This window comes from Cynara cardunculus (genome assembly GCF_001531365.2).
Source record: "Cynara cardunculus var. scolymus isolate 2C chromosome LG 11, CcrdV1, whole genome shotgun sequence".
Taxonomy (NCBI): domain Eukaryota; kingdom Viridiplantae; phylum Streptophyta; class Magnoliopsida; order Asterales; family Asteraceae; genus Cynara; species Cynara cardunculus.
The window spans coordinates 17,818,782-17,830,660 of record NC_037538.1 but is presented as its reverse complement, the minus strand read 5'-3'; the positions used below and the strand labels follow the sequence as shown (position 1 = coordinate 17,830,660).

Below are 11,879 nucleotides of genomic sequence, written 5' to 3'. Positions count from 1 at the left end.
CATTGATTATCAGGAGACGTTCAGTCCCGTGGTCAAATCGACCACCATACGTGTTGTTCTATCTCTGGCCGCAACACAGAAATGGTCTCTAAGGCAACTTGATGTGAAAAATGTCTTCCTACATGGTGATCTCAACGAGACAGTTTATTTGCAACAACCACCAGGGTTCGTTGACCCGGACAAACCCGATCATGTTTGCCTACTTCACAAATCCTTATATGGATTAAAGCAGGCCCCTAGAGCGTGGTTTCATCTACTTTCTATGGTCCTTCATTCTCTTGGCTTTCAGGGCTCTAAAACGGACCCTTCCTTGTTCATTTACTCCCACAGGGGCACCATTTTGTACATGCTAGTCTATGTTGATGACATTCTTTTGACAGGAAACAACCCGGAGGCTATTGACAAAGTGGTACAACGTCTTAGCCAATCTTTTGCTTTTCAGGATATGGGTCGCTTGTCCTATTTTCTCGGTATTGAAGTGACCAGTCAGGGTCATGATATGATTCTATCACAAYGGAAATACATCCTTGAACTCTTGCAACGCGTAGGCCTGTCTAATGCTAAACCGACTTCATCTCCTATGACCACTAATGCTAATCTTGCTCTTGGTGATAGCGTTACGTTTGCTGATCCGGTCAAGTACCGCCAAATTGTGGGTGCCCTTCAGTATGTGACATTGTCTTGTCCGGATATTACTTTCGCGGTCAACAAAGTCTGCCAATTTATGCAGTCCCCCACTGAAAATCATTGGACGGCAGTCAAACGAATTCTTCGTTACTTGCAAGGCACTGCTGACTATGGTTTACGAATCATGCATGATTCAGGCACAATCCTTCATGCCTACACTGATTCTGCTTACAACTCCCTRACTGGCTTCTCCRATGCTGACTGGGYTRGTWSCCCTGACGACCRTYGATCCACTGGGGGATATGCTATCTATCTTGGTTCAAACCTAGTATCATGGTCTGCACGAAAACAAAGGACTGTCTCTCGATCATCAACAGAGTCTGAATACAAAGCTCTAGCCGATACTGTTGCTRAGCTCACATGRCTTCAAACACTACYGCGCRAACTCCGGGTTCCTGTGAAGTCGGTTCCTACCTTATGGTGTGATAATCTTGGTGCTACGTATATTTCAGCTAATCCTGTCTTTCATGCCCGTACCATACATGTAGAAGTTGACTTTCACTTTGTTCAAGAAATGGTTGGGCAACGGAAGCTTTCAGTTCAGTTTATATCTACAGATGATCAGATTGCAGACGTGTTTACCAAGCCGCTACCTTCACAACGGTTTCTCCTATTACTGTCCAAGCTACAGGTCGCTCCCCGGCCTTAGCTTGCGGGGGAATATTAGACAATTGTGATATATATATATATATATATAATTATATTAGAGGGTCTAGAGTGTAAATGTATCTCTTATATATATCTCTGATTGTAATCGGTATACACAAACACAATTACCAAGTTTATCTCAGTGCGAGCTAAGTCGCTGGGCTGGTCGCCACGCTGGATGTGAGGGCACCACTGAGGACGGCTATGCCCGGCATGCGTATGCGTTTTGTGTCACCTGAAACGTGGCGCTATGGTGTCTTCACTAGGACAGCGTGCGACGCGGCTTGTTGCTTTGCGGCCTATGCCTCCTGGAACTTTCCTGCTCTATGTGCCGTGGCTCATGCCGCTTGAACATCGCCCGGAACCTTAGGCGTCTTCTTTATAGCGCTGTGCGATGCTGCTCAGGATCGTGGGCCCATGTTTCCTACAACGTGGCTCGACTTTTTCAGCCACAATGCTTCAGCGACTTGTACCTTCCATATGGTGAGTTCTACAACATCCATGATGTGCAAATCACCCAGCAAAACCAATACACAAACCAATCCAAACACGAACAATAGCTGATAAAAGATAGCACGAGGTAACAATTTTTTTTATTGTGACGAGCTTTTACTCGGGCATCACCTGTCAAAACAAAAACAAAAATCCTCAAGTGCGCAATCTCAATATAACAAACAAGTTAAGCAACCCAAAAAAGGTACCAAGTAATAACTCCCCCAAGATGTCGCTATGTCGTATGTCGTAATATTCTCATCTCTCCTGCAAAGTGCCAAATGACACTAACACAATCTAAGCTAGATCAAATCCGAGCAATGCTCGAATTTAGCTGGCGGGAACGATTTGGTAAACATATCAACAAAATTATCATCAGTGATGATTTTCATCATTTAGAAATATTTTTTAGAGTTATAGAAGTAATAATATAATTGTATTAAATCATTCATTTTCATTTGGTGAAATCCAATACAAGAATGAAAGAAACAAGATTTAAAAAAAAACTTTTTTTTTTCTGCTAAGAATTAAAAGTATACTGAATTTTTAAATTTGTGTTTAAATCCGAAGCTTTTCTCCCACTTTCAAAATAACTATTGAACACTTGAAATATGTTCTATCTTTTATTGCTCACTTTTGTTGTTGAGCAATAAATACAACCATTCAAAGCCTTCAAAGTCACTTTGATCTTGCATTCAATCATCAAAGGATTACATTGATAGCACAAGAGTGTCACCATTTATTATCCTAAATCTTGTGAGTATTTCATATGTGTGAGTGATCCACACTTTCCTCGAGCTTATGCCAAGAGAAGAACATCATATATTGTACCAAGGTTTGTGTTCTACCACATAGAACACTTATAGTGGATCGGCGTGCTAAAAAGTGTAGCCAACTTGGTTAACCACTCTAAACATCATAGTTTGATTTCTCTTCCTTAACTTTTCATACCGCAATATACATTGTTCAAGTGTTGAATATACCTTGTGATAAAATCTGTATATTTAAAAACAAAAGTGTGCTATTTTCAACCTTGTCCCCTGTGTTTGTCTAACATGGTCTTAAGGCAAATTTTCTGTAAGGTTTTGTTTCATGCGATGAGTCTTCGAAAACTTGTCCCTCTCTGCCAATAATAGTCTTTTCATAGTGACTTTTGGGGAGAATTATAACGGCTATTCTTTGATGAGTTTTTATGGCATAACGGTCGTGTCATTGATCATATCCTTAATTATTGATCGTCAGTTACTTTTGCTGTATTGATGGAGTGGATCTTTATTCATTGCAATTTGCAATAAATATCAAATGTAACGGCCGCCGGGTTAGTAGATAATATAAATCGTGCATTCCTTGATCGTGGATCATTTCCGATCATAGGTCGAGGATTCTTTGCCGATCGCGTTTATCTCGATCGAAGGGAATATCCTCGATGGTCGAGGTTATATTTTTTTTACCCAAACAAGGATGAGCTCATTGTAGCTAGATTGAATTATGTGTCAAATTGGGTTTCTGGGTTCTAATGAGCTACGCTTTTGATCTAGGTTTTGATTCACCTAAATATATATAGGTTACATGAAATGGAAACCTTAAACATCAAACTGGAAAACCATCGCCTGATATCCTTATCATTTAAACTAACTCTAGGTAATTACATCTGTTAATCCATATGATCTAAATTTGCATCAAATACTTGTATTAAGCTTGTTTTCCTGAACTTTTATTCTGTAGCTTTTTCATGTATCTTTTAAATGGTAGACCTTTTCATCTAGTAACAATCCCTTTCTCTTTTTGCAGCTGGTCATATATATTTATACATTATGCCCTCCTTGTTGCCTACGTGGCTCGTTCATCGGACATCTTGACTAATATCTTTGGCATTCCAATGTATGATTTAATTTCTTGTAAACAATTTTGCAAGCATCTAATGTTTGATCTTATAAATTATCACACACACACACACACATATAGGTGGAGGTTCAAACGAGAACACCTTCATTTTGCGAAAACGCAAGAACACCCTTATCACATGTGACAATACACGTGAGGGACCTGGTGCGTTCACGTTCTCGTAAAATGAAGGTGTTCTCGTTTGAACCCTTCCCTATATATATAATAGTTATCAGCATGTAGTTTGAACAACACCATGTGCATTAATTTATGCATATTGGCTTGATGACTGTTTTGTTTTGGCGTCATCTATATGCCACTACTCTTCATTGACTTGTTACATGCCACTGAATATCATCACCAACTTCTAACCTGGTGTTTTTGAATTATTGGTAATAAAGCTTGATAAGTTATATTAGATTTCTTTAAATGAATATTTATGAAGTGTAAAAGGTTGTTGTATGTGGAAATCTTGTATCGACATACTTATTCCTAGTCTCAAAGTTCACTTTCCTATATCTATGTTATTTTAAATCTGATGCGCAATCTTGTTTACCTTCGTAGCATGAACTTGATATTTTTTGAAACTCGAACCTTGTGTGTTTTCTCATTTGTTAAACATAATATCTTTCATTATCTAACACTACAATCTACATATCTATGCTCCAAGTCGAGAAGCAGGGCTGAAGGAATATACATAATTTTATTCGTCAGAGAGTAAATGAACTAGCAAAATGAGCACAATGCCCATACTCTATTTTTGTGATATAACGGTGACAAGAAGGCTCTTCATGAGGTGCTCTTTTATTAGAAGCAAGGAAAATGCTATTAAAACCAAACCAAACAAACCCTGTATATCCCACTCGGGAGTAGGGTTGGTTGGGGTGGGGGGAAGATATATGCAAACCATTTTGCCCTCTCAAACGACGGAGGTTGCTTCCGAGACGAGATCCATATCGCGAAAAAGATTTCGTGAAACAAAAATATTAGAGAGCATAATGATAAGGAAAAATTTGCAAAAAAGTTGTCTTCTAAGACATAATTAGAAAAGAATGTGAATAGTCCATTTAGCTAAACATCACACAGAACAAACTAAAGAATCTCCCTATGCCTTATCAAACCGTATCCCAAACCTACTAAAGACTCAACCTTCCCCCCAGCCTTTCGAATCTACTACTGTCAACAGGTTCTTGAATTATATACAATCTTCGTTTATGTGAAACTTGACTTGTTTAAGTTGTCTAAATTGTATATTTTTGTCGAATACATATACTATATTAAGTTCAATATGTGTATATATACTTCTAATTATCATACGCACCACTTTACAATCGCGATAACCGCTATACCAAATCACAATTGTGACTGCAATTTTGAATTTTGACTGCCGTGACAAAATAGGTTTCGAGACATGAAGACCCTAGCAAATTCCAAGAGATATAATTCTAAAGCATATTTGTTTGCAAAGCTGTCAATATCATGACAATGAAAAAGGAATACATACAAAGGGACTCATTTTTAGATCTTAGCAAATACTACCTCATCTGATCCTTTGCTGCATCTTCTCTGCTTTATGGTGCCATAAAATTGAACCAATGATAGATGAGTATTACAATTACTGGTTTAGGAATCTTCACCTCACAGAGGATGTGAGTAGGCATGATCATCTACAGTAATTAGGCATTTAAATGCACTTATATGTTGAATATTAGCTGTAGATATTGTGTATATCTTTACCTTTAGTATAAATATGGGTTTTATCTTCGTATCATTCAATATGAAATACAAGAGATTTTCTCGAAAATCCTTTCACATGGTATCAAAGGAGTAACTAGGAGCAATTTAGTCATGTTTTCATGAAAAGAAGTATAAATATCTTCATATATTAAGCGCCCACTAATGAGTACTGCAGCTTTAAAACTGTAACCTTCCCATGGCATATAAGCTGAAAAAGCGAGGTTTATGATGATTTACTTTGAACCCAAATCCAATCTGTGTTTCCTACCAGCCCCAAACCCTAGTTGTGTCTTTTACCTTTGTAGAAACCCTAGCCGCCATGTAATCCTCGGACCAGGAAAAACCATCAGAGCCAATGCACTCACCCCACCGCTCCTCTGCGGGTGTGGATCCCAGGCACCACCGCTGTAAGTGGTTCGTGACGATGCATTGATGGAGATATTGCTGTTATCTTCCGGCCTCATTTCCCTAATCCGACCTGGTCTGTGGTGTAGCTGCTGTCGTATGGCCTCTTCTCTCTTTTCCGATCACGACTGTGGTGTCCATCTACTGATTTCAGTTTTTAATCTTTCTTCTCTTAACTGATGGCAGCAACGGACAAACAATCCACCTGGGATTTGTTTAATTTTCTTCCTCTCTTATTCTGTCTGATGAAAAATTATTGGGCTAAGATATAGTAGTTTCTAACATGAAGATCATGCAACAAGAACAATATATACAAACTTATCTTGGAAACATGGAGACTATTGGACAAGTGTTCAATGAGATGACGTCATTCTCTAACAATGTTGAATTGCACGAAGAACATCTTGGAAAATTCTTTATTGTTCTTAGCTACTCTTAGAACTCTAAGCATTGATAGTGTGTTTGAGCAGTTAGTTCGTATTTTAGCATCAACTAACATCACCATCAGCTCCACTACTACCCAAGTTGATTATGTTATTCCTGCTGCCTGTAAGGAAGGGGGCATCAGAGCTTGTGGGAACCAGAATCATCTTGATACTAATTGCAATAAGATTGGTCATACTGTCGATCGAGGTTTTCAACTTAAGCCACCTAAGGTAGCTAATATTACACAATACGACTAGTCTCGTGGGGCTTCTCTAGGCAATGTATTTATCTCCATGAAGAGCTTATGAAACAATGGGAAAATAAACAACCATCACCCGTCAAGCCAAATAGTGAGACCTGTTCTTCCATTGTTTGCATATCTCAATCGTCGCCGATTGCGCCATGGTTCTTGATTTTGGTGCTTCTAGATCATATATCAGGTAAAAAAAGTTTGTTCTCATGCATTACATACTCTAATACATTGTCAATTGTTCTGATGGCTCAAAAACTAAGGTTACAAGCATTTGCCAGGCTAAACCCTTGCACTCATTAACTCTCGACAAAATGGCGTGGCTGAACGAAAAATCAGGCACTTGATTGAAACAACACATACTCTCCTTCACACTCATGTTCTCATGCATTACATACTCTAATACATTGTCAACTGTTCTGATGGCTCAAAAGCTAAGGTTACAGGCATTTGCTAGGCTAAACCCTTGCACTCATTAACTCTCAACAAAATGGCGTGGCTGAAGGAAAATTAGGCACTTGATTGAAAAAACACACTCTCCTTCGCACTCATGTCCTACTGCGTTTTATAGGAGATGGTCTCACAACATGCTTCTTGATTAACTGCATGCCTTCGTCAGTATTACAAAATCAGGTTCCTCATTTTTTATTATCCCCTATCTTACTACTTTATCCTCTTCATCCATATATCTTTTGTTGCACATGCTTTGTTCACGAGCTCACACCAGGAAAAGACCAACTACTAGCAAAATCTCTCAAATGTGTCCTTTTGGGTTATTCTTGTTTACAAAAAGGTTATCGTTGCTTTTATCCTGATCTTGGACGATACTTTGTTTGCACCGATACTAACTTTTCTGAAACAACCCTCTTCTTTTGTCCTACCAACAATGTTGAGTGTCCTGTTGATTCTACTCGTGTTCCATGTAGTGATCCTACTCCATAGAATCCACCGACCTTTAACCTTGTATTCAAACTTGCCGCCACCGTTGTACACTAACCTTCATCGCCCCCACGTGAGTTCTACTCTTGAACATCTACCCGAGCATATCCCTAAGATGGATGAGACCACAATGGTACCTATAGATGAAGCTGCTGGCCTATCGGACTCACCTTATACCACGATCTAGCCTCTAGTTTTGGTTCATGACTTGGACCATCCTATAGCTGAACGGAAGGTACTATCTACTCACAATCGTTATCCAATCTATAATTTCTTAAGCTCCCACTATTTACCTCTTTCATATACTGCTTTTGTATCGTTTGTCCTCTGTTTGCACTCCTAAAGATGTAGGAGAGGCCCTTGCAAATCTCGGTTGGCTTCAGGCGATGGTTGATGAGATGAATGCCTTACATTAGGACTTAGATTCTCTTCATCCGGGGAAGTTGAAGGTCGATTGTCCTTGGGTTTACACCATCAAAGTTGATCCTTATGGAAAGATAAACTGGATAAAAGATCAGTTGGTGGCTAAGGGTTATTACTTTGATGACCAAGAGGGTATACAAAAACTCAAGCAACATCTATTCCATCAATTCAAGACAAAAGATTTGGTCAATCTCAAGTACTTTTCTGGAATAGAGGTTACACAGTTCCATTAGGGTATCTTCATCTCGAAAAGGAGTTTGCTTTGGACGTCTTGAAAAAACCCGACATGATCAATTGCGAACCGATAGACAGTCCAATGGATCCAAATTTTAAGCTTCTTCCTGCGTTCACAGGAGCCCTTGTCAGATCCAATTTAATGTCAGAGACTTATTGGCAAACTCGACTATCTCATGATGACACCTCTGTTCAATGTTCTTATCCAATTTCTAAATGCTCAGTGTGACAACCACTTGAATCTAGTTGTTCGTTGCATCTCTTTCAATTGCTAAATGCTGAATATCTAGCCATGCCCAAAGTAGTGTGTGAACTTATATGGTTGAAACAGTTTCTCAAGGAGTTGAAACAGAAGCAACTAAGATATGATAATCAAGCAGCTTTCCATATTGCGTCAAAATCGTGTCTTTCATGAAAGGACCAAACATGTAGAGATTGATTGCCATTTTATTTGAGAGAAAGTTCTATTTGGAGAAATTACTACTAGTTTTATCAAGTCAGATGATCAACTAGTAGACATTTACGAAGTCTCTTGCAGGTCCCAGGATTAATTACATTTGTGACAAGCTTGGAATGTACAATTTGTATACTAGCTTCAGGGGGAGTGTTGAATATTAGCGGTAAGTATTTTGTATATCTTTTACTTTTATGTAGTTTCATAGAATAAGTAGGAACCTGTAGTATACATATGAGTTCTTTCTTTGTATCATTCAATATGAAATACAACGATTTTCTCTCAAGAACTCTTACTAATGTACATTAGCGTAGATCTCTTATCATGGACAATAAAAGTATTGAGTCCAAATATTGAGTCATGTTACAAATGACCTATGCAAACGTGGTTAAGATGATTTTCCTTATCATCATCTTGGTCTCTGTGTCATTTCTAAGACTTTAAGTCTTTAACATGGAGTTAAATCATATTCACAACAAAGGGAGGCGTCATATGGTTAAAACATATTAACCAGAGTTAATTACATTTTCGTTCCTATGGTTTCATGTTTTTGAGAAGAAGGTCCCTGAACCTAAAATTATTTCGTAAAATCAAGGGTATTTTAGTCATTTTGCCCTTTTAGTTAATTTTTTTTCTTGTACAACCTCTGATCCCTTTTTTACAAGCAATATACAACATTTTATAAAAAATGGAAGAGATAAAAACAAAAACCTCATCCCTTCTCTACAGATGCTTTCCCATCTCCGATCATCTTCTCCGGCCTCTTTCCCATCTTCGGGCCACTGCACACCATAACACACATATACATTTGGATACACCCAACATACCAAATCAACACAATTCAACCGGAATTCCAATTCTAATCACCAAAACTCATCCTAAATCAAAACCTTTCTCAGCCAAAACGAATCCGTCTTTGTGTATGTGACGTTTTTGAACAACCACACTTGTGGTGGGGTCCTATATATGAAGGGTAGGGGTGTTCACAGTCCAATTTGGGCATTTTGACCCCCAAAGCACAAACCAAACCGCAATGACTGCGTAGGAAATTTTCCAAACCTAGCTGTTTGGTAGCAAGTGACTAAACCGGTCAAACCGGACCACAAAAAGGGTGTCTCGTTTGACCGGTATAGGCGGTTTGGGCCTCTTATGGGCTTTAAACTAAAAACATAACATCAACATCCAAAGGGAAATTTCTACCAATATAACAATATTAAAACAATACTATATCGAATTCTAAAAGAAATGTCTATCTCTAAAATTAGCAAAAAACATTGATGAATTTGAAAAAAAGTTAAATAAGTCGGAGATTTGGACAAGATTGAGCAAGTCGAAGGACAACTTAGAATTTTGGATTTGATTTTTGACGGATTCGAGATTTTGTCAATTTAGATAACATGGATAGTTGAGAAATGGAAACTAAAAGCATAATGTCTTTGATGAATTTTTTAAAATTAGCCTATAAAAGTTAAGCCTACAATTTGAAAACTAAATATAATTAATACATTCGTATTTCTAGCGCTCAAAAAAACATTCAAACCGCATATCAGAGCAGAGACCGAGCAGTTTGACTATGTTTCAGATCGGACCGGACTGCCAGGCCACTCAAACCGCCCAAAACGGTCCGGTTGATGGCAAAGCATTGTCACTCATCTGTGCATATCTCTAAGAACCAAATATTCATTAAAGAACAACACATATTGAGGTTGTCTTCAATTTTGTTAGTCAATGAGTAGTTGGAACTTTCCATGAACCCCCATGTATAGAAATAGACTAGTCCTATACGTGGCAAGTTGGGTATGTTTGACACATGTGCTCAACTGGAGGAATGTGACATAAGGGCTAAATGAGTCATTATGATTGCTTTACGTTCGCTATCTTTCCAATTAGATCTATATATCTTGGCCCATGGCCAATGATTTACTCTATATATTACATCGTTTCTCAATAGTTAATCACCCTCTTTGAGAATTCTAGCTTTCTCTTCACTGACATCTCCTAAACTGTCTTTAATGATATATAAATTTGTATAATTTAAGAGTCCAACAATTATTGTAACTGTTTATTAGTTTCCTCTATGCTTGCAAATTGATACTTAAATTATTAAATCTATTCTTGATGCATATTGACTGAGCATGTGATGCTGTACTTGATTTTCTTATTTACATTCTTATGATGCTAGATAAATTAGCAACATGATTCCCCATTTGGCTTTATAGTTTGGTGATATTCTATGATGTGAATCATGTAAAAGAGGTTCCATATTTTGTTAGGTCTTGACAAGTACTACTTGAATGCAGATGGGAATGTGCATCCCTGTTTTCTTTTATCTTCGGCAGCATTTGCTACTTTGGAAGGTGGTTATTTCCTTATCTTTATCCTTTTTTTACCACCTGTGTAGATTCAGCTACAATAAATCATATTTGATAGTTTTTGTAATTTAAATTTTTATATATTTGGATTTGGGTTTTAGAAAATAGCACAAAATCCTCCTGCACTGGTTATTGCTTTAGAATCCGTATAGAGTAATGATAATGTAAATTATCATATGAGACCATGCTAGTGGTAGCTAATAGGAGAAAGCAAAAGACATTGGTGCAAAGAGACCTTGTTCCCAGAAGATGGCTAAGAGAAACATATTTAAGATGGATTTACAAAAGAAATGCAAAAAGTTCACCCTTTTTGATATCCTTTTTCGTAATTCCAGCTTTCTTTCTGCCAAGTTTATATAAACTAGTTTCTCTTCTTGTGACACTTATATTTGGGGCAGTTTTCACATAACAGAAGTGACTGAAAGGCTTATATCTTGATGTAGTCAGCGGCTTATTGGTGCAGTCAATGGAGTTCTAGTATCTGCCATCATAATTTCTTTTGCAGCTCTAGTGGTAATTCTCGTTTTTTATAAACCAATAAATTCTTGTTAAATCCAGGGCAGTTGGGCTGATGAGAATTCCACTAGCTCGTAATAATTCTTTTCATAATCTGTTGATGTGGTTGTCACAGCTTCTTGGCTACTTATTTGGCAACTGATGTAAGTTTTAAGCAAAAAAATATCTACAAAGACTCTGCAGAAGGTATTTCATTTGTTTAGAGATTTCATTTAAACATTAAGATGCCAATTTTATGATTAACTGTGTGCTAGGTACACCGAGTGTTATGAATCCTCCTAAATTGGATGTTTTACCCAAGCCCAAACTTTTAAAGGTATATGCAAGACGGTCCAAGAAAGGATAAAGTTTAGTTGATAAGGTTTAGTTTTGCCTTGCTTTGGGAATATGTTATAACCCGATTTCAGACAAT

At 37.7% G+C, this 11,879-nt stretch overlaps 1 protein-coding gene across 3 annotated transcripts in view; it reads left to right on the top strand.

The window, feature by feature from the left end:
* Nucleotides 1–11,654, top strand: part of LOC112521616 (tyrosine-specific transport protein-like) — a 19,496-nt gene extending 7,842 nt beyond the window's left edge. The window contains exons 6-9 of one of the 3 annotated variants that reach the window (XM_025130580.1): nucleotides 3,619–3,708; nucleotides 10,880–10,936; nucleotides 11,395–11,464; nucleotides 11,583–11,654. In XM_025130580.1, coding sequence (XP_024986348.1) covers nucleotides 3,619–3,708; nucleotides 10,880–10,936; nucleotides 11,395–11,464; nucleotides 11,583–11,609 — 244 coding nt within the window. In that variant the 3' untranslated portion in view covers nucleotides 11,610–11,654. Of the gene's footprint in view, nucleotides 1–3,618; nucleotides 3,709–10,879; nucleotides 10,937–11,363; nucleotides 11,519–11,582 lie in introns of those variants that run through there. The other 2 variants (XM_025130579.1, XM_025130582.1) reach the window with 2 other exon arrangements.
* Nucleotides 11,655–11,879: the final 225 nt, after the last annotated feature.